The sequence below is a fragment of the Oncorhynchus keta genome, chromosome 17, assembly GCF_023373465.1.
Source record: "Oncorhynchus keta strain PuntledgeMale-10-30-2019 chromosome 17, Oket_V2, whole genome shotgun sequence".
Classification (NCBI taxonomy): Eukaryota; Metazoa; Chordata; class Actinopteri; order Salmoniformes; family Salmonidae; genus Oncorhynchus; species Oncorhynchus keta.
In genome coordinates this window covers 37,885,812-37,909,361 of record NC_068437.1, presented here as the reverse complement: position 1 = coordinate 37,909,361, position 23,550 = coordinate 37,885,812, and the positions used below count along the sequence as shown (strand labels likewise).

Here is a 23,550-nt window from a genome sequence, read left to right as displayed (position 1 = left end):
GTTAACTGCCTGTTCAGGGGCAGAACGACAGATTTGTACCTTGTCAGCTCGGGGGTTTAAACTTGCAACCTAGTCCAATGCTCGGTTACTAGTCCAATGCTCTAACCACTAGGCTACCCTGCCTAATGAGGAATTTGCACTGATCATTGTTGGTATCATTACAGCAGTTCCTACTCTGAAACAGTGGATATAATCAATCTTGGAGGTAGCATATTATGAACAAATGCTGGCTAGGCTACCTGGGGTTCCATGACTACGTGGCCAAGCACGCCTTCAACTCAATCATCAAGTTTGCAAACGACCCTACAGCGGTAGGCTTGATTACCAACAATGATGAGACGGCCTACAGGGAGGAGGTGAGGGCCCTCGGAGTGTGGTGTCAGGAAAATAACCTCCCACTCAACGTCAACAAAACAAAGGAGATGATCATGGACTTCAGGAAACAGCAGAGGGAGCACCCCCCTATCCACATTGACAGGACAGTAGTGGAGAAGGTGGAAAGGTTTAAGTTCCTCTGCATACACATCACGGACAAACTGAAATGGTCCACCCACACAGACAGTGTGGTGAAGAAGGCGCAACAGCTCCTCTTCAACCTCAGGAGGCTGAAGAAATTTGGCTTGTCACCTAAAACACTCACAAGCTTTTACAGATGCGCAATTGAGAGCATCCCGTCAGGCCATAAGGCTCTCCAGAGGGTAGTGAGATCTGCACAACGCATCACCGGGGGCAAACTACCTGCCCTCCAGGACACCTACACCACCTGATGTCACATGAAGGCCATAAAGATCATCAAGGACAACAACCACCCGAGCCACTGCCTGTTCACCCCGCAAGGCCAGTACAGTTGCATCAAAGCTGGGACCGAGAGAAGCTGTTTTTCAGGTCTTTTTCAGGTCTATCTCAAGGCCATCAGACTGTTAAACAGCCATCACTAACATTGAGTGGCTGCTGCCAACATACTGACTCAAATCTCTAGCCACTTTAATAATAAAAAATTGGATGTAATAAATGTATCACTTGTCACTTTAAACAATGCCACTTTATATCATGTTTACATACCCTACACTACTCATCTCATATGTATATACTGTACTCTATACCATCTACTGCATCTTACCTATGGGGTTTGGCCATCGCTCACCCCCACAACATGATGCTGCCACCCCCATGCTTCAAGGTTGAGATGGTGTTCTTCAGCTTGCAAGCCTCTCCCTTTTTCCTCCAAACATAACGATGGTCATTATGGCCAAACAGTTCTATTTTTGTTTCATCAGACCAGAGATCAGAGGACATTTCTCCAAAAAGTATGATCTTTCTCCCCATGTGCAGTTGCAAACCGTAGTCTGGCTTTTTTATGGTGGTTTTGGAGCAGTGGCTTCTTCCTTGCTGAGCGGCCTTTCTGGTTATGTAGATATAGGACTCGTTTTACTGTGGCTATAGGTACTTTTGTGCCTGTTTCCTCCAGCATCTTCACCAGGTCCTTTGCTGTTGTTCTGGGATTGATTTCTGGGATTGATTTTCACTTTTCGCACCAAAGTATGTTTATCTCTAGGAGACAGAACGTGTCTCCTTCCTGAGCGGTGTGCTGGCTGCGTGGACCCATGGTGGTTATACTTGCGTACTATTGTTTGTACAGATGAACGTGGTACCTTCAGGCGTTTGGAAAGGATGAACCAGACTTGTGGAGGTCTACAATTCTTTTTCTGAGGTCTTGGCTGATTTCTTTTGATTTTCCCATGATGTCAAGCAAAGAGGCACTGAGTTTGAAGGTAGGCCTTGAAACACATCCACAGGTACACCTCCAATTGACTCATGATGTCAATTAGCCTATCAGATGCCTCTAAAACCATGACATAATTTTCTGCAATTTTCCAAGCTGTTTAAAGGCACAGTCAACTTAGTGTATGTCAACTTCTGACCCACTGGAATTGTGACACAGTGAAATTATCTATCTGTAAACAATTGTTGTAAAAATGACTTGTGTCATGCAGAAAGAAGATGTCCTAACTGACTTACCAGAACTATTGTTTGTTAACAAGAAATTTGTGGAGTGGTTGAAAAACAAGTTTTAATGACTCCAACCTAAATGTATGTAAACTTCCGACTTCAACTGTAGCTCCTATCATAATCGTCATTATTGCCTTACTTTCTTCTTTTTGAACTTGTACTGTAATTACAAAATGTCCAGTATACATTCAGAATAATAATACACATTTCAGGTAAATGTCCTTCTCCTTTCCTCCTCCAGGGAAGACTTTATTCTTCTCCGGCAAGAGTTGCAAGAAATGCAGACCTCGCTCAAGGTACCATCATACATTTTTGGGGAGAGATTAGGCCAATAGAGAATTTTAGGTTTATTGCTCTTCACTGCGTAACGTATGTGTGCGCACGCGTGTGTATCTATCAGGAGGAGCGATGGTTCTCTGGTGAGCTGAAGAAGGAGCTGGACAAAGTGCAAGGACACCTGAAGCAAGTAATTCCTCTAAGATGTTTACTATCAAATGATATCTCATTACAGCCACTCCCGTAGAAATTCAACATTTGAATATTCATTTTTCATGGCTTCTCTCATCTTACCAGAATACCTGAGGGAGTTGACATGAAATAAGGGTTCTCCGGTAACAGCCAACCGATGATAGAATAGCAAACTACAATCAATTTAGACAATTAACCAGTTCTTCTGTGTGATACACTGCTTAGCTGGTATGGACATATCAGTGTTCCTCTCGTTTCAGGGTCAACATAATGACGGCCAGGCAGGCTCAGAGGATTCTGGTGAGTGATTTAGGATCATGTTCATTAAGCCACAAACAGAAGAAAACCTTCCCGAAACAGAGAAGTATGAAACTCAGCAAAAAAAGAAACCTCCATTTTTCAGCACCCTTGTCTTTTAAAGATAATTAGTAAAAATCAAAATAACTTCACAGATCTTCATTGTAAAGGGTTTAAACACTGTTTCTCATGGTTTAACAAGTAATGAACCATAAATAAGTAATGAACATGCACCTGTGGAATGGTCAATAAGACACTAACATCTTATAGACAGTAGGCAATTAAGGTTACAGTTATGAAAACTTAGGACACTAAAGAGGCTTTTCTACTGACTCTGAAAAACACCAAAAGAAAGATGCCCAGGGTCCCTGCTCCTCTGCTTGAATGTGCCTTAGGCATGCTGCAAGGAGGTATGAGGACTGCAGATGTGGCCAGGGCAATACATTGCAATGTCCGTACTGTGAGACGCCTAAGACAGTGCTACAGGGAGACAGGACGGACAGCTGATCGTCCTCGCAGTGGCAGACCACACATTTTAAGATTCCTGAAAATAAATGCAGTTGACAGTGAGCGGATGTTTCTTTTTTTGCTGAGTTTATATGTAATCTTCCAATAAGAAATGTTTGTTTTCATTTTCCCTTGCACAATGTTTTATGGTATGCTCAAATGATCATGACCCAGTTCTTGAATTCTTTTCTCGTTGTTGCTCATTCCTTTCCGTTACTCTGTGCAGCCCTGGCGGTTAAGCTGAACCAGGCGGAGACGGAGAAGTTCAACATCAAGCAGATGAAAGACCTGTTTGAGCAGAAGGCTGCCCAGCTGGCCACAGAGATAGTAGGTTAGTGTGTGGCAGCCTGGCAGCTATCTTTAAATCCAGAGTCTGTGTGACTGGGAGCACTGTGTGCTGCTGGCTGCTCTGTTAGAAACCATATTGGATATTATTCTCCACTCTTTGTATCTGGGTCATATTGTGAATATATTGTGTTGTGTTCAGTGGAGTCTGAGATATACAGTGAGCTCTAAAAGTATTGGGACAGTGACTCATTTTTTGTTGTTTTGGCGCTGTTCTCCAGCACTTTAGATTTGAAATGATACAATGACGAAGCGGTTAAAGTGCAGACGGTCACCTTTAATTTGAGGGTATTTTCATCCATATCGGGTGAACTGTTTAGAAAGTACAGCACTTTTAGTATATAGTGTAGTCCCCCCATTTTAGGGGACCAAAAGTATTGGGACCAGTTAACTTGTGTATTAACGTAGTCAAAAGTTTAGTATTTGGTCCCATTTTCCTATTATGCAATGATTACATCAAACTTGTGACTACAAAGTTGTTGGATGCATTTGCTGTTTGTTTTGGTTGTGTTTCAGATTTTGTGCCCTATTGAAATTCATGGTAAATAATGTAATTGTCACTTTTATTGTCAATAAGAATAGAATATATTTTATATGCATCTACGTTAATGTGGATGCTACCATGATTACGGATACAAAATGCTAACCTCCCTGTTATTGTAATGGTGAGAGGTTAGCAAGTCTTGGGTATGATATATATGTACGTATAACTTTCTCACTCATCATTATCAAATGACACAATACATTATTTACCATTTTAATTTCTATTGGGCACAAAATAATCTGAAACACAAACAAAACAAACAGAAAATGCATCCAACAAGTTTGTAGAGTCACAAACTTGATGTAACCATTAATACACATGTAAGTGAATTTGTCCCAATACTTTTGGTGCCCTAAAATGGGGGGGGGCTATGCACAAAAAGTACTGTCATTTCGAAATTATATGGATGAAAATACCCTAAAATTTAAAGCTGACAGTGCAGTATAGAGCCAAAATACCAAAACATGTCACTGTCCCAGTACTTTTGGAGCTTACTGTAGTTCATTTAGCTCATCTAAAGCAGCTTTGATTGAACAACCATTTTAATGTCACTATACACTGTGTAATGTTCCATGGGCAGGTATTGTACAGTGACTAGCTCAGAGGTTAGGGTTAGGATGGAAGATAAATGGTGATGTTATACTTTGTTCTGTGAAGGGATATTCAATATAACATGGGTATGTTGGTGACCCTGACAGACATCAAGTCTCGTTATGATGAGGAAAAGAGCCTGAGGGAGGCTGCAGACCAGAGGCTGGCCAACCTGATCCAGGAGCTGCAGAGCGAGAGGCAGGACAAGGACCGGCTACACACAGAACTGGTAACTAACAGAGACTGTATACACGCAGACAAGCATACACACACGCACAGTCATGCATATACGCATGCACACATACATGTAGGACACTTTCTATACATACTGTACAGCTATGGACATGTCACAGTGCACTAAAATATTAACACACTGTTGTACAATATTTGAGAATAAGTATACGTTCATTGATGAGCACTGATAATAATTTGCATGTAGCCTATATTTTACTCCCAGATAACTTTTTTGCGGGTTTTATTTTCACCACTTACTCATTACCTGTTGGTAAATAGGGATGTGACAAAATTATTTTTTTTCTTTAATGTTTGAAATGAAATGTATTGGTTTTCCATTAAAGCAATAAAGAAAAATTCATACAATTCCATGTGAATTCACAATGCAGCTGCACTCCTACCAGCAATGGTTTAGGTCTCACAGGGCATCCCTTTTCAGACGGTTTAGCATTTCACCTGTACTACCATTGCTGTAACTCAATTCCACCCTGCAAAGCATTAATTTCCTTCTCATTTCCCAAAGTATTGCCGTACAGGACTTCGCTGCTGACACTTGTCTTTCTCTGCCGTTTTTCCAACTGTTAACGACAATGACGTCTACCAACGAATAAATTCCTCGACTTCTTGCAGGTCAACTCTCATTTCTGAGTGTCAAGATTTAGATTCTGCTAGGAATCGGCTCCTAAGATTCAGTATCTTTGGAATGGAGGATACTGATTAGTTGCCGTACATCCGAGAACACAAACGCTTGCATCTTTCATAGCAAGTTAGCAAGGGACGGAGAAAGAGGGGAGGGGCACAGTATAGGCAGGTCGGCCACCAGGCAGACGGAGTCAACCTTGCATTAGGCCTGTCTATTGGCAATCAAAAGTGGTATCTCGCAATGGAATGCTATTTCTCGCAATTTCTTGGCGTGCAATGTCTTGCAACTTCAATGAATAGGCTAGGAAATTGAAATGAGCGAGATGCAACACTTTGCTCTCACACAGTCACACTCTGTATCTGTGTGTTTGCATGGGCTCGCTTCACGCTGTTCACAGCATGGTAGCCAGGGCAACAGAGCCTCATGCTTCAACACTCTTAGTTGTTGCTCTTAGAAATTGACCCAATATGCTGTTTACATTTAAATGACACAACTTTCCCCAGGCCTTTAAAGCCTATTGTTTAGTTAGGCTATAACATGGAAAAGGTTTTGTGATCACTGCACTGTAATTAAAACTTCTTTTTTTTCTGATCCCAATTTCATTTAACAGTTTTTACTTTTCGATGTTCACACTCCTGTTAGTTAACATATTGGATGTTGGGAGTTTCCGAGAACCATTTGTCAACAAAGAGAACAGTCATGGATAAGCTAATGAACTGAAATTAAGCAAATTTTGTTGTTGTCTGTTCGGATATCCTGGAGCCTTCATAGATGTTCACCCCTAATGGGGTCATTTCTTCACTTTCATGGATACATGGATAATAATAATTTTTTGAGAGCGGACTAGAGTTGTCTTAACAAAGTAAAGTATACAACCATGTATTTTATGATGAAGGAAGTGGAACTAGTCTTGAGGAAGGAACTATTCAGGACTGGGATTGCTGGGGTTACCATCTCTACCTAGATAAGTCATATCGTTTTAATTTATGTCATTAATTTCAATGTCAGAGGAGTGGGCAGAATGTAACCTTTATTTAACAAGGCCAGTCAGTTAAGAACAAATTCTTATTTAAGAAAAGGGCTCTTATGGCATTATAAACTCTATACTGCCATTAACACTTAAATTCCCCACTTTCCTTTTGCTATTTTCACCCCAAACCTACATCCTAATGTGGTCCAGTAACTCCTAACCCCTCTTTGATGCCCCAAATGTCTGCCCTTCTGCCCTAACCGCTGATCTCTCTGCTGCCCCCTAGCTGCAGCGTCCGGGAGTTGAGGACATGGAGGTACTGCAGAAGGAGCTGATCCAGGTGCAGACATTGATGGACAACATGACACGCGAGAGGGAGGAGGAGTCGGCACGCCTCAAGAGCCAATACGAGCAGCTGCAGGCTGACCACACCACCTCAGAGGTAAGGCTGCAGGGTAATGGCCCATCTTGGTTTAGTTTTATGTTACTGGTCCAGTATGTACTGCTAGTATCTTCACTATCCCTCAGTGCAAGGCAAGCCCAAAGGTTTAGGGCAGCTAGTCAACTAGTGATTAGATCCTCTTCTTGCACAAGGGAGACTGGTAAACATGCTTCTAATAATGTTTAAACACACACATACACACTGTCATACAGTCAGGAACCTCTGTGAATTAAAAAGGACATGTTTTATATGCCCTTTCACAATTGTGTATCACATTCTATACATCATAAAAGGGGTGTCCAAGTGGATATGAAGTTGTGATTTTGAACCATTTCTAAATAAAACAGATGGCCTTTACTCTCATTCTACAACCTTTGCCTGGTCGTAAACACTGATTATAAATTCCACTGGCTTTCCCTCTCCTAGCACCAACTGTATTGCCACTCCTATTCTCTTCAATCTGAGCCTACAGGAAAGTATGTGTCCTCAGGCCTGGAGGGAAGCAAAAGTCATTCAGCTACTCAAGAATAGCAAAGCATCATTTACTGGTTCAAACAGCTGACCAATCAGCTTACTACCGACCCTTAGTACATTTTTGGGAGAAATTGTATTTGAACAGATACAGTGCTATTTCATCATACTTGTATGATTTTGGGAGTTGTTTTGTTAGACTTCAGTGCAGCTTTTTGCATTATCAATCATAATCAGCTGCTGAAAAAAGCATGTGATGGCTTTATCGTCTGCCAAATCATGGATTGAGAGCTACCTATCTAACAGAACAGAGGGTTTTCTTTAATTGAAACCTATAATTTGTGGTATACTTCAAGGCAGATTTCTTGGTCCTTTACTGTGTTCTATTTTTACTAATGACCTACCACTAGCCTTAAAGCCTGACTCAGCATTATACACATCACTTACCACATTAAGTGAAATCACTGCAACCCTTAACAAAGAGCTGTAGTCAGTTTTAGAGTGGGTGGCTACTAATAAGCTAGTCCTTAATATATCAAAAGCCCTAAACCTTATCTAAATGTTGTAATGTATCAGTTGAGCAACTTGAGGAGACTAAAATGTACACGGATGGCTTATATCTAGTACATGCATGTCAATCTCTCTTCGCTTCAAGTAGAAGAGAGATTGAATGCATCTCTGTCTTTTGTGAGAAGTATTGATGTGTTGAAAGCACCGATCTGTGTGTTCAAACAGCTAAGACACAGCTCAGACACCCATACATAACCCACAAGACATGCCACCAGGGGACTCTTCACAGTCCCTAAGTCCAGAACAGAGGCTGGGAAATGAACATTAACACATAGAGCCTTGACCACATGGAACTCTTCCACATCAGGTAACTCAAGCTCTCGGGAAAATCTGCTGAAACAATATAGAACACCACACGGCACAACATGTACTGTGAAGAGAGACACATTTGTTTTACTATCCTTGTGGGGACCAAACAATTGCTTCCCATTCAAAATCCAATTTTCCCTTTGAACCTAATCCTAACTAAACCCTAACCATATTTCTCCTCCCTAATTGTAAACCTAAGCCTAAAATAGCCCTTTTCCTAAAATAGCCCTTTTCCCTTTCCTGCAAAAAGTCCCCACCTGTCTGAATTGGCCTTGTTTGACTATCATTGTGAGGACTTCTGGTCCCCACAAGGATAGTAAAACCAAAAACAAGACACACTTGACGCACACCCACGCATTTTTATATGGTATTTTTTCAGTAGTGTACATATTGTACATTTGGCAGAAGCTAATAGGGATCTTATTAAATACTAAATACTTAAGATGGTCCTTTTAACAAGCTCTCGATTGACTAAAATAACCTTCATATTCAATGTTTTTAATAAAGGGATGCTTGAACTCCTTTTCCCAATCCTGCGGTGTCTGTCTGCATAATTCAGCGATATTTCCTGCATTACTGAACCCATAAGGCTTTGGAAGGAGAAGATTAGGAGGGAGTTTTTCTTTGACTATGGCTCCCCCCTCCATCTCTTTCTGCCATTCCCCATCCGTCTCCTCTCTGGACTGTAATACAGACCTTTGGTTGATATATTTAACTGCACAATTGCACAACAATTTAACTGCATAACTGCAATGTAGTAGGGAGTTGTAGTTTCCAACAAGCCAATATTCTACACAGTTTAGTGCAGAAAACTTGGTAATTAACTACAATGACCATAATCCATTGCGCACCTACTTGTCTGATCTGTGTGGGGCAGTCATGGAGAGAAGAGACAGAAGAATGTGCGATCGAGAGGGATAGCGAGCGGTTGCTTTGAGTTATCTACCTGAATTTACATGATCTAAGTCATTGATAGTTGGTATTCAGCAGTCATAAAAGTATGTCTTATTTACTTTGAAGAACTACCAAAATAGGGATTTTTGTCAGACAGCATAGGAAGCAGCTCTATAGAGATGAGAGGATGATTTGGAATGAAATAATAAAATCATCAAATAAACCAAATGTAATATATGCAACAGCTGAAATATTTTATTCAATTCATGTGAATAAATGATTAAGTGATGAGCCGTAATCGGCAGTCACTGCCATCATGGGACTTTTATTAATTGTTTTATTCTGTGTTACAGCATTCAACCCACAAACATTAATTGCATTGTTTTTTTAGTAATTGAAAATGGATTATTCGTTAACCTGTTATGGCTGCAACCCTTTGTTCTCAATTTCCGCCTGAAGACATACCCATATTTAACTGCCTGTAGCTCAGCCCCAAGGCAAGGATATACATATTCTTGGTATCATTTGAATGGAAACATTCTGAAGTTTGTAGAAATGTTAATTGAATGTAGGAGAATATAACACAGTAGATCTGGTGGAAGAAAAGAGAAAGAAAGAGCATACGTTTTCTGTTTTTTATTGTTGTAGCATCATCTTTCACATGTACTAGAATAGCCACACAGTCAGATAGGATGCACAGGTAGAGCGGGCAGCTTGGCACCGGGGCCTCCCAGTCGGAGTCGCTTAAACACACACACACAGACTACTTTTAATTGGCTCTCCTGATAGATTACAACTTTCATCACTTCAGTTTATAAAAATCTGAAGTACTTTACATATGAATGCATTTTCTTAAAGGTCACTACTGTCATGGAATCACCTGGCCCTTAACTGAATAATGAATCGTGAACAAAGCTCCTAGGTTCATGGAGATCTTGCCCTGCTCATCCTGTAGTCCTACATGGGCTAGTAGACTACATTACCCATCCACCCCCGTTCCTACCTGGGCTAGACTGCACCACCCTGTGTCCATAACCTGTTTTACCTGCGATAGACTACACTATCATCCACCCCGGCTGTAGTAGATCCCTTCAATGAAATCCAGTTGGTTGAATGTTGAGATGATTGAAACAAATCACCTAATCTCTGAATGCTTGCTCAGATCAAACCTGGTGAGCAAACCGTTTGTCACTGCTCTGTCGGTCTCTGTGCTTTTCTAGGCTCATGTGTTGTTTGTCTACTAGTGCTTACCTCTTTGCTTTGTCTCTTTCCCTTCCCAACCTTTGCTTCCATTCCTCCTCACCCAATTTTCCCTTTCTTGAAGATCTGTAAACTGGAGGTAAAGCATTGCTCTTTTACTCGGGCACCCCAATCTCCTCTCTATTTTATGCATGAATGTTTCAGTGACTATTTAGTTATCAGAAATGGGGTTTATTTATTTTAGATGTCTCTGCTGCCTGTATGTTTGTGTATTTGACTGCCTATTAGTTGTTATGCCTTTGCTCGACTCTCTTCGTACTGTATGGATGCTCTGTAGGCTTGCTGGCTTGCCAAGTGAATGCTTTTAAAATAATGTTTAATGCAAGTATGATATTTGTACAATAAGGATTACAATTCTAATCCTGAATATTAAGGCTATGGCCACTTCATGTTACACACACACACTCATCCATGCAAATTGTCTGGGTTATTATTTACTTATGGCAGTAATTTTACAACCACTAATTATTGTAAATTTAGACTGAGAATAGTGTCTAGCTATGTTAAAGGGTGAAATAAGTATAGTCACAATTATAAGAACAGACAATCAGTCTTGATGTGGTTAAAAGAAAAGGAGTATAAAATATACTGTTTACAGATCTCACTCTACAACTTCAGATGAAGTTGCGTGGGGAAAGGAATGGGACGGCGAAATAAGTTTCTGTCATGGACAAAGGAACTCAAAAGGTGTGATGATACTAATTAACAAAAATGTTGATGCGAATTTACAAACAGTCAGGAATGATCCGCAAGTAAGGTGAATATGAAAGTGATGTAAAAACAGACGTGGCTCATTAAAACTTCTTCGGGATCGGTGTCCCTTCCACAGGACGGTTGAGATAATGTAGGCTAATGTTACTTACAACATCATGCTAATCACAAGGTTGAGGGGGAGGTATTTCGGGGGGTCTCAGATGGTTGAGGGCCAGCACTTGGAGGGGACGATCTTGGATGGTTGGTGGCCTGGCGGTTGGGAGCTTGGGCCAGTGGCCGATTGTACTTGGTGGGAGATCTGTCCATGTGTTATAGGGTGGGGCACTGTACCCTGGTTGCTCCTGTGGGTCACTCTGGATGGGGGTGTCTGCTAGATTACTGAATGTAATATAAATGTTGAGCAGCTTCACTGCAGGTAGATTGATTGTAGTTTTAAAAAGCATTCTTTATAAAATTCCCAAGACTGCTTAAAGCCCAGTCGCCAGTAGGTATGTGAAGTCCTCCTGACCACTCGACCAGAATCTAGCACATGGCATGTGAATGTTTTTTAATGTAAAAAAGGAAAGTGTCTCACATTGATTTTGTGTGTTCCAGATGACCATCTCTCAGCTGAAGGCAGAGCTAGAGAAGGGACCTCAGGAGGCAGCAGTGTACACTCAGCAGATCCACCAACTACAGAGCTCTCTGAACAACCTGCAGCAACAGAGCCAGGTCTCTCTCTCTCACACACACACACACACACACACACACACACACACACACACACACACACACACACACACACACACACACACACACACACACACACACACACACACACACACACACACACACACACACAATGAGTACTTCCCCTCCCATAGTTTAATCAATGCTCCACCAGTCCATGTCACCACCATCACAAATTCACCTCCCGTTAAGACACTTTGATCGTTTAACAGCTTACAATCGTAACAACAGATGAAATACAAACACTCACACTGTAGGATGTGCAACCTGAAATAGCAATAGACATGTAAAAATATGCCAGCTTTGCCAGGCCATTATTTTAGTCTCTTAATTAACCCAGCTTCCTCACGTACCACCTTCTCATTACAGTGCTCTACTGTCACCAGCCTGAGATGAGCTTTCATTGGCAACATCGACATGTTGACAAAACATACACACAGGCCTATAATTAAAACAGCAGTGGTTGATATCTGCCCTGGCAACCCGCCACTTTGGACTGAAATACGATCGCAGGTAACCGCAGCGATGCGCCAGTGTGTTTTTTTTGTTTTAAACTCTGGCAACCTAAACTATGGCCCTTAAAGCCCCCCCCCCCTCCCCCCTTGTCAAGCGTGTTGGTCGTGCTGCCAGCACAGCTGCTCTCCATCTCCCAAGTAGGTGTCTGGGAGACAGGGGTGATAAGAAAGGTAGTCCACCACAGACCTTCCACCCGGGCTCTCAGTTGAAAAAGTCACAATGTGACTTCCCTGGTTCTGAAAGTATAATTAAATGAAGTTTAAATCAGCTTGTCTGCATGGAGACTGGATGCACACATGCGCTACTAGGACCACCCACAACTAGGACATGAGATGGGATGGGATGTATTGTTTAAACAGAGAACAGAGAGTGGACAGTAAAAATAAAGAAGTAGATACTGGAGGGAGAGAGAGGTACGTTGTATATAAAGTGTGAAATCCAGAGAGAGGGGAGGGAAGTGTGGAGAAAGAAAATATGCATAAAGACAGTAGATGGGGAGAGACAGACAAAGGTTTAAACAAGGACATTGGAAGGAGAGGGATGGACAGAGGTGTTGAAAGAAGAGGCTCAGCTGCTGTGGGACAGGAGGAGGACCGGAGAGCAGAGGGGAAAAAGGATCTGTGTGTGGGTGTTTTATGTCCCTGTCACACCCCCCACTCAGCAGCACTGTCATTAACACCATTGTATTCTTTCATCGCCCTTGTGCCAAGTTTACTACACACACAAGAACCTGTTGTAAAAACATGTGCTCAGAAATCTAATTCCCCCTTGCTCTGCCTTGCATGCAGGTCTGTAAGGATGCAGTATTCTTTTCAGAGGTTGAACGAACCAACGTCACTATGACACGTGAGATGGCATCTGTGGCATCTGTATATTTTTTTGCCTAATGGGTACTGTTAATTAGCTGTTAATTAGACTCCTATTAAATTAATCCTCATATCCTCACTTTGGTAAACATCTCCCGATGGCAACTATTCTAAGGATGTGTATAATACTTTCCATTACACATGACCTCGAAATCTGAAGAGGGAAGGTTCATACGTCCTCTAGCAGATCGCCCCTTATGATAATCTGTTCGGCATATCTATTTCTGTCTTTCAAAACGTTCTGACACTCAAGTTCTCCACAACCTGTAGGCCATTTAGCAGACTCTTTTGTCCAAAGCAACTTGCATTTGTTATGATCCCTGCCCGGAATTGAACCCGTAATCTTGGCGTTGCTAGTACCACACTCTTACCAAGTGAGTTACACAGGACCATAATCACTAATCACTATTCCCCCTCTGGTTCCTTCCCCCAGATGCTTTCAGAAACACTTGGGCGCAGGGAGAATGAGTTCCAGGAGCTGGAGGACTGCCTGGGGGCTGAGCAGGCCTCCAGGAAGACAGCCCAGGACAGTCTGCACCAGACGGAGATGGAGGTGCAAGAGCTCCAGGCCCGGGTGGCAGGGGCTGAAGCCAGCCTGCAGAGAGCCCAAGCAGATCTGGGGGAGGAGGCTGGCAGGCTCCGGAGGGAGGTGGCTGAGCTGGAGGCCAAGCATGGGGAGGTGAAGGCGGAGAGGAAGCAGCTGCAGCAGCAGAGGGAGGAGAGGGAGAGCCAGGGCCTGGTGCAGCAGAGTGAGATCAACCAGGTTAGTAGTGACACGGGCAAGCACACGTCAGACACATCAGACACGCACAAACACACACCCACGTATTCAGGTCAAACACATGCACACACACAGGTCAACCACACACACACACATCCGCACACACAGGTCACACACATACCGGTGAGACACACATGATCATCTAACATACTCAGACACACAAGTCTTTGGTCAATTGTCAGCCTACCTCATCCACCTACTCCTCTTCCTCCTCCTCCTCCTGTGTTGTAGCTGCATGCTAAGCTCCTGGAGGCGGAGCGTCAGCTGGGGGAGGTGCAGGGCCGTTTGAAGGAGCAGAGGCAGCTCTCTGGGGAGAAACTGAAGGACCGTGAGCAGCAAACCGCCGACCTGCAGATCAAACTGTCCCGCTCAGAGGAACAGGTAGGTACCCCACATGAGTTTCATATAGGATGGGTATCCACATAAACATAGATTTACTAGAAACGACATTCAAATCAATGTCCTGCGATAGGTGGAGCATTGGTCATATTGGCCCTTCATTTTTATGGGAGCAGTAGAGTTGAACAGAGACCGATATTGTTTATAGGATGTATATGGATATATGAGGACTTGGGATTGTTGCACAAGCTCCTTTATAGATTGGCCTGTCTAGTAGAAGTGGGGGCTTTCAGAATAATGGCATAAACTGAGGTACTGTATTGGGACTGACCTCTATATGTGTGTCCTGCTGTAGTTGAAGGAGAACAGCAGTAAGATGTTGGATGTGCAGCACCAGCTGGAGAAAGCTAAGCAGCAACACCAGGAGCTTCAGGGCCTGCAGCAGAACACCAACACCAAGCTCAGAGAGGCACAGGTACTGCCAGACATGTCAACGTAGCACTTGTGTTTTGTGTCAGTACAACTCACCTCTTCCACTGTGTGTACAGTAGAACCTATGTGAAGGGATGTTCAGCACCAGAACACACATTATTACAGGGTTGTATTGAATATGACACACCTTATCGAAACAGAAAACAACTTTTTGTATTGGACAGGTCCATGTCGTCCCATCCTGTTTCAGTCTATTTGTTTTCTGTCGGATGCCTTATGAACACGACCCAGGACCAGGGCTCTAAATTTAAAATGCCATTGGTAGCACTGGTGCACCCAATAAAAAAAAAAGATAGGAGCAGAACATTAAAGGAGTACCAGAGACATTTCTATTTGTATTTTTATTAACCTTTATTTAACTAGGCAAGTCCAAACCCGGACGACGCTGGGCCAATTGTGTGCCGCCCTATGGGACTCCCAATCACGGCCGGATGTGATACAGCCTGGATTCGAACCAGGAACTGTATTGACGCCTCTTGCACTGAGATGAAGTGTCTTAGACCGCTGTGCCACTCAGGAGGGCAGATCTGAGTTCTACTTCAGAAGCACGTTGTGTCCTAGAAATGAATGTGGAACCCTGTCAATGTATTTATTATAAAAAGATAAAATGTTGATAGAAATACATGTCATTGAAATAGTAAATTGTGGAATATTAAGTTTCTACATTGTGGAAAATAACTAACTATTTTTCTATTGAGGCATTGCATTCAAAATTGTACACTGTTTCTTTAAGATCGTCAAGTTTGGGATGATGACATGCAAGACATTGCTATGATTATTGATCTTCTGAAGAAGCTATCCCATTTTTCTTTCTGTGCCCCCGAAATGTTTTGATATACTGGTTGTTAGTTAGCTAGCTCATGAGGTACCAAACATTACTTAACAAAATGTAAAACAAATCCGCCCGTGAGTAGTTTTAGAACAGCCCGCGACATGGTTTATGAATGCAAACCCCCCCCCCAATCCATGACGGGAAGAAAAAAACATTGCGTCTGTAAATGGGTCAATATCTTTTGAACTGTTTGGGTAAGAAACAAGCAGTTTTCGCTGTATTAATGGTGCAAGCATGACTAATGAATCTGATCTCGGGGAGACAATGCTTCAAGACAACATGTTTGTTTGACTCGTCTCCCTCTGCCTCTTCGTCCATGTCCTATTAGAATGACCTGGAGCAGGTGCTGCGTCAGATCGGGGACAAGGACCAGAAGATCCAGAACCTGGAGGCCCTGCTGCAGAAGACAAAGGACAGCATGAGCCAGCTGGAGGCTGAGAGGGAGGACCTGGTGGCCAAGATCCAGGCTGGGGAGGGAGAGACGGCCGTGCTCAACCAGCTGCAGGAGAAGAACCACACTCTACAGACGCAGGTAAAAGCACACACATATACATAATTAATACAGCATTCCGACGCCCGCACACATTGTGTTATTCAATTTGTGTGCTTAGGTGTTGTGTTAAAAAGAACACTACTGATGTGATACAATATAGCACTGTAAAAACATAAAATAGCATTATCATGATCGGAGGGATTTAACTCATTGTCTCTTCCTATTTTGGGGGCTATAGGTCACACACTTGACAGACAAGCTGAAGAACCAATCAGAGAGCCACAAGCAGGCTCAGGACAACCTCCACAAGCAGGTGCAGGAGCAGAAGAGCCTCCTCCGTGCGGCCCAGGACCGAGCCCAGACTGTGGAGACCTCTCTAGGGGAACTGAATGCCCAGCTGACAGAGAGTAGGGAGAAGGTGGCCCAACTGGACACACAGGTAGGGTGAATGGACTGATGGATGGATAAATATTATTCCTATCCCTTTACTATTGACTGGAGAGTGGGATAAACAAATAGGGGCACAGATAAACCCCCCACGACAGGGTTCTATGTCCCAGAGTTCAGAGCGTTAACCGCTGAACCAGATTCCGGCACTAAAAAAGTTTTGTTGTTTTGTTGCGTTATGTTTTTTCCCCAGTTGAAGTCTAAGACGGAGATGCTGCTGTCGGCTGAGGCAGCCAAGGCAACCCAGAGAGTAGACCTGGAGAACCACCTGGAGACAGCCCAGCATGCACTGCAGGACAAGCAGCAGGTAAGCCATTGGTTGTATGACAACAGCAGAATATACTCATGCTAGATGAATATAGTATCTACCAGAATACTAATTTAATGGAGACCCATCTCTTAACATAATAATGTATCACTTATTGTCTTATTTTCTCAAATTAACCTGCATCTGTGGGACAAAATGCCCAAGCTGAGTGCTAGGCCCCATTCCATTTTTTTTTATAGTGCATCAATCAAATGTATTTATAAAGCCCATCAGCTGATGTCACAAAGTGCTGTACAGAAACCCAGCCTAAAACCCCAAACCGCAATCAATTCAGGTGTAGAAGCACAGTGGCTAGGAAAAACCCCTTAGAAAGGCCAAAACCTAGGAAGAAACCTAGAGGAACCAGGCTGAGGGGTGGCCAGTCCTCTTCTGGCTGACCCGGTTGGAGATTATAACAGAACATGGCCAAGATGTTCAAAGATGACCAGCAGGGTCAAATAATAATCACAATGGTTGTCGAGGGTGCAACAGGCCAGCACCTCAGGAGTAAATGTCAGTTAGCTTTTCATAGGCGATCATTCAGAGTATCTCTACCGCTCTTGCTGTCTCTAGAGAGTTGAAAACAGAAGGGCCCAGGTAGCATGTCCGGTGAAGAGGTCAGGGTTCCATAGCCGCAGGCAGAACAGTTGAAACTGGAGCAGCAGCACGACCAGGTGGACTGGGGACAGCAAGGAGTCATCAGGCCAGGTAGTCCTGAGGCATGGTCCAAGTGCTAAGAGAGAGATTTCCACAAAATGAGGTGGAAACTGAGCTGCACTTTCTAACCTGCTACCCAATGTTTGACCATATTAAAGAGACATATTTACCTCAGATTACACAGATCCACAAAGAACTCGAAAACCCTCCGATTTTGATAAACTCCCATATCTACTGAGTGAAATACCAGTGTGCCATCACAGCAGCTAGATTTGTGTTGCCACAAGAACAGGGCAACCAGTGAAGAACAAACACCATTGTAAATGCCACCCATATTTATGCTTATTTATTTCCCTTTTGTACTTTAACCATTTGTACATCGTTACAACACTGTATATATACACTGCTCAAAAAAACAAAGAGAACACTAAAATAACACATCCTCGATCTGAATGAATGAAATATTCTTATTAAATACTTTTTTCTTTACATAGTTGAATGTGCTGACAACAAAATCACACAAAAATGATCAATGGAAATCAAATTGATCAACCCATGGAGGTCTGGATTTGGAGTCACACTCAAAATGAAAGTGGAAAACCACACTACAGGCTGATCCAACTTTGATGTAATGTCCTTAAAGCAAGTCAAAATGAGGCTCAGTAGTGTGTGTGGCCCCCACGTGCCTGTATGACCTCCCTACAATGCCTGGGCATGCTCCTGATGAGGTGGCGGATGGTCTCCTGAGGGATCTCCTCCCAGACCTGGACTAAAGCATCCGCGTTGGTGGATGGAGCGAGACATGATGTCCCAGATGTGCTCAATTGGATTCAGGTCTGGGGAACGGGCGGGACAGTCCATAGCATCAAATGCCTTCCTCTTGCAGGAACTGCTGACACACTCCAGCTACATTGTCTTGCATTAGGAGGAACCCAGGGCCAACCGCATCAGCATATGGTCTCACAAGGGGTCTGAGGATCTCATCTCGGTACCTAATGGCAGTCAGGCTACCTCTGGCAAGCACATGGCCCCCCCAAAGAAATGCCACCCCACACCATGACCGGTCATGCTGGAGGATGTTGCAGGCAGCAGAACGTTCTCCATGCCGTGTCCAGACTCTCACGTTTGTCACATGTGCTCAGTGTGAACCTGCTTTCATCTGTGAAGAGCACAGGGCGCCAGTGGCGAATTTTCCAATCTTGGTGTTCTCTGGCAAATGCCAAACGTCCTGCACGGTGTTGGGCTGTAAGCACAAACCCCACCCGTGGACGTCGGGCCTTCATACCACCCTCATGGAGTCTGTTTCTGACCGTTTGAGCAGACACATGCACATCTTTGGCCTGCTGGAGGTCATTTTGCAGGGCTCTGGCAGTGCTCCTCCTTGCACAACGGCGGAGGTAGCGGTCCTGCTGCTGGGTTGTTGCCCTCCTACGGCCTCCTCCACGTCTCCTGATGTACTGGCCTGTCTTCTGGTAGCGCCTCCATGCTCTGGACACTACGCTGACCTTCTTGCAAACCTTCTTGCTACAGCTCGCATTGATGTTCCATCCTGGATGAGCTGCACTACCTGAGCCACTTGTGTGGGTTGTAGACTCCGTCTCATGCTACCACTAGAGTGAAAGCACCGCCAGCATTCAAAAGTGACCAAAACATCAGCCAGGAAGCATAGGAGCTGAGAAGTGGTCTGTGGTACCACCTGCAGAACCACTCCTTTATTGGGGGTGTCTTGCCAATTGCCTATAAGTTCCACCTGTTGTCTAGTCCATTTGCACAACAGCATGTGAAATGTATTGTCAATCAGTGTTGCTTCCTAAGTGGACAGTTTTTAATTTCACAGAAGTGTGATTGACTTGGAGTTACATTGTGTTGTTTAAGTGTTCCCTTTATTTTTCTGAGCAGTGTGTGTATATATATATATATATATATATATAATTTGACATTTGTAATGTCTTTATTCTTTTGAACTTCTGTGAGTGTAGTGTTTACTGTTAATATACAAAAGTGAAATAAACAATCAAAATGATCTAATTCACTTGTTTTGGCAATGTTACTATATGTTTCCCATGCCAATAAAACCCCCTGAATTGAATTGAGAAAGAGAGAGAGAGAACTTAAATTCACACAGGACACCTGATAAGACAAGAGAAATACTCCAGATGTAACAGACTGACCCTAGCCCCCCCGACACAATTATTGCAGCATAAATACTGGAGGCTGAGACAGGAGGGGTCGGGAGACACTGTGGCTCCGTCTGACGATACCCCCGGACAGGGCCAAACAGGCAGGATATAACCCCACCCACTTTGCCAAAGCACAGCCCCCACGCCACTAGAGGGATATCTTCAACCACCAACTTAATATCCTGAGACAAGTCCAACTATAGCCCAAGAAGATCTTCTCCATGGCACGAACCCAAGGGGGTCGCCAACCCAGACAGGAAGATCACGTAGAGAGCACCTGTAAGCCAGTGACTCAGCCCCCGTAATATGTTTTGAGGCAGAGAATCCCAGTAGAGAGAGGGGAACCGGCCAGGCAGAGACAGTAAGGGCGGTTCATTGCTCCAGTGCTGTTCCGTTCACCTTCACACTCCTGGGCCAGACTACACTCAATCATAGGACCTACTGAAGAGATGAGTCTTCAAGAAAGACTTAAAGGTTGAGACCGAGTCTGCGTCTCTCACATGGATAGGCAGACCATTCCATAAAAATTGAGCTCTATAGGAGAATGCCCCACTTCTCTAGGCCTGCGTCTTGTGACCATGGCGTACGTGTAGGTATGTACAATGTTACTGTTACACACGCCTCTTGGAGGAGGGAACACAACACTCAACTCCCGTGGAGTGAAAGAGGTATGTGACTATAGGTGCGAGTAAGGATGACTGAGACAGAATATTACCGTTAACAGGGAATTTATTCCTTCGCATGGTAATTTGTGGAAAAGGGTCTGGACGGAACCAAAGCAAAGAAAGTTAAAGAGCCCCCTCTCCTACCTTACCTACCTACCCACAACTTACCTAACTAGCACCACCTGCCACACTAACCAAAATACAGGGAATGGTCCGCCCAGGTCTTACCTAGTGTGCATAGACAGAGTACATACTACGGGTATATGTATGCCCGCGGGCCTCTTGCCTAAGCACTCCCAAGGTGTCCCCCCTCGGGAACAAAAACAGAATAATTACAACCGTAAGTAAACAATTTCAATAATCAAAAACAGTCCTTTTGACATACACGTCTGCAGGACCGGCTACAAAATACTTTACAAAACCTGTCTCTGCGCAACAACCAACATAGGACATCCAAGAAGCTCTCTCTGAGCAACAACCAACATAGGACATCCAAGAAGCTCTCTCTGAGCAACAACCAACATAGGACATCCAAGAAGCTCTCTCTGCGCAACAACCAACATAGGACATCCAAGAAGCTCTCTCTGAGCAACAACCAACACAGGGCATACAAATAAGCTCTCTCCCTGAGCAAAGGAACACTGGCTTTTATACAGCTGGAGAAGGTGTCTGTAATGACAGATAGCTGTATTCTCTGACGAGAGGGCGAGGTCAGCTCCAATTAGCAATGGGGCCGACCAATTAGCTGCTTTGGGGAATTTCCTGAAGCCATTTCCTGAAATAAATACACATACAACAACACATACAAACCAACAACACAGAAACTGGGGAACGTAACAGTTACAGAGATGAAAAGATGCTGTCCTTGAAACAGTCTTGATATGTTCGTCAAAAGAGAGCTCAGGGTCCAGAGTATCGCCGATGTCCTTCACAGTTTTATTTGAGTCAACTGAACAACCATCAAGATGAATTGTCAGATTCAACAGAATATGTCTTTGTTTCTTGGGACCTAGAACTAACTAGCATCTCTGTTTTGTCCGGGTTTAAAAGTAGAGCATTTGAAAAAGGTAAAATATATAGTAAAAACAATAGTGGTCCTAAAAAGGAGCCTTGAGGAACACCGAAAATTGTCAGAGGACAGACCGATATCTTTCCGACAGATAAGATCGAAACCAGGCCAGAACTTGTCCGTGTAGACCAATTTGGGTTTCCAATCTCTCCAAAAGAATGTGGTGATTGATGGTATCAAAAGCAGCACTGTCTAGGAGCACGAGGACAGATGCTGAGCCTCAGTTTGACGCTGTTAAGTTACCACCTTCACAAGTGAAGTCTCAGTGCTATGATGGGGTCTAAAACCAGACTGAAGAATTTGGTGTACGTTGTTTGCCTTCAGGAAGGCAGTGAGCTGCTGCGCAACAGCCTTTTCTAACATTTTTGAGAGGCATGAGGGATTCAATAGGCCAATCATTTTTTAAAAACATTTTCTGGGTCAAGGTTTGGCTTTTTCAAGAGAGGCTTTATTGGTACACATCCGGGTGGATAGAGAGCCTTTTATTATGTTCAATATAGGAGGGCCAAGCACAGGAAGCAGCTCTTTTCAGTAGTTTAGTTGGAATAGTGTCTAGTATGCAGCTTGAAGGTTTAGAGGCCATGATTATTTTCATCATTGTGTCAAGAGATATAGTACTAAAACACTTGAGTGTCTCCCTTGATCCTAGGTCCTGGCAATGTTGTGCAGATTCAGGACAACTGAGCTTTGGAGAAATACGCAGATTTAAAGAGGAGTCCATAATTTGCTTTCTAATGATCATGATGTTTTCGTCAAAGAAGTTCATGAATTTATCACTGCTGAAGTGAAAGCTATCCTCTCTTGGGGAATGCTGCTTTTTAGTTAACTTTACGACCGTATCAAAAATACATTTTGGATTCTTCTTATTTTCCTCAATTAAGTTGGAAAAATAGAATGATCAAGCAGCAGTGAGGGCTCTTCGATACTACACGATACTGTCTTTTCAAGCTAGTCGGAAGACTTCCAGTTTGGTGTGGCGCCATTTCGTTCCAATTCTCTGGACATTTGCTTCAGAGCTTGGGTATTTTCTGTATACCAGGGAGCTAGTTTCTTATGATAAATGTTTTTAGGGGTGTGACTGCATCTAGGATATTTCGCAAGGTTGAATTGAGTTCCTCAGGTGGTTAACTGATTTTTGTACTCTGATGTCCTTGGGTACGTGGAGGTAGTCTGGAAGAGCTTCTAGGAATCTTTGGGTAGCACGGATTTTGATGATCCTTGGTTGGGGTCTGAGCAGATTATTTGTTGCGATTGCAAATGCAATAAATGCAATAAAATGGTTGTCCGATACTCCAGGATTATGAGGAAAAACATTGAGATCGACAACATTTATTCCACGGGACAAAACTAGGTCCAGAGTATGACTGTGGCAGTGAGTAGGTCCTTAGACATGTTGGACAAAACCCACTGAGTCGATGATGGCTCTGAAAGCCTTTTGGAGTGGGTCTGTGGACTTTTCCATGTGAATATTAAAGTCACCAAAAATTAGAATAACATCTGCTATGACTACAAGATCCGATAGGAATTCAGGGAACTCAGTGAGAAACGCTGTATATGGCCCAGGAGGCCTGTAAACAGTAGCTATAGAAAGTGATTGAGTAGGCTGCATAGATTTCATGACTAGAAGCTCAAAAGATGAAAATGTCTTCTTTTTTTTGTAAATTGAAATTTGCTATTGTAGATGTTAGCAACACCTCCGCCTTTGCGGGATGCACAGGGATATGGTCACTAGTGCAACCAGAAAGAGAGGCCTTGTTTAACACCAAATTAATCAGGCTTCAGCCATGTTCCAGTCAGGCCAATCACATTAAGATTATGACCAGTGATTTAGTTCATTGACTATAACTGCCTTGGAAGTGAGGGATCTAACATTAAGTAGCCCTATTTTGAGATGTGAGATATCACAAT

The 23,550-nt window shown here is 43.3% G+C and overlaps 1 protein-coding gene across 3 annotated transcripts in view; it reads left to right on the top strand.

The window, feature by feature from the left end:
• LOC118395802 (early endosome antigen 1-like) overlaps positions 1–23,550 on the top strand; it is a 42,981-nt gene that overhangs the window by 7,714 nt on the left and 11,717 nt on the right. The window contains exons 3-17 of one of the 3 annotated variants that reach the window (XM_052465995.1): positions 1,640–1,772; positions 2,252–2,306; positions 2,411–2,476; positions 2,739–2,778; positions 3,509–3,613; positions 4,870–4,991; positions 6,896–7,051; positions 10,620–10,634; positions 11,864–11,980; positions 13,814–14,143; positions 14,393–14,542; positions 14,856–14,975; positions 16,153–16,356; positions 16,556–16,756; positions 16,958–17,071. In XM_052465995.1, the coding sequence (XP_052321955.1) occupies positions 2,289–2,306; positions 2,411–2,476; positions 2,739–2,778; positions 3,509–3,613; positions 4,870–4,991; positions 6,896–7,051; positions 10,620–10,634; positions 11,864–11,980; positions 13,814–14,143; positions 14,393–14,542; positions 14,856–14,975; positions 16,153–16,356; positions 16,556–16,756; positions 16,958–17,071 (1,758 nt within the window). In that variant the 5' untranslated portion in view covers positions 1,640–1,772; positions 2,252–2,288. The remainder of the gene's footprint in view (positions 1–1,639; positions 1,773–2,251; positions 2,307–2,410; positions 2,477–2,738; positions 2,779–3,508; positions 3,614–4,869; positions 4,992–6,895; positions 7,052–10,619; positions 10,635–11,863; positions 11,981–13,813; positions 14,144–14,392; positions 14,543–14,855; positions 14,976–16,152; positions 16,357–16,555; positions 16,757–16,957; positions 17,072–23,550) is intronic. The other 2 variants (XM_035789738.2, XM_035789739.2) reach the window with 2 other exon arrangements.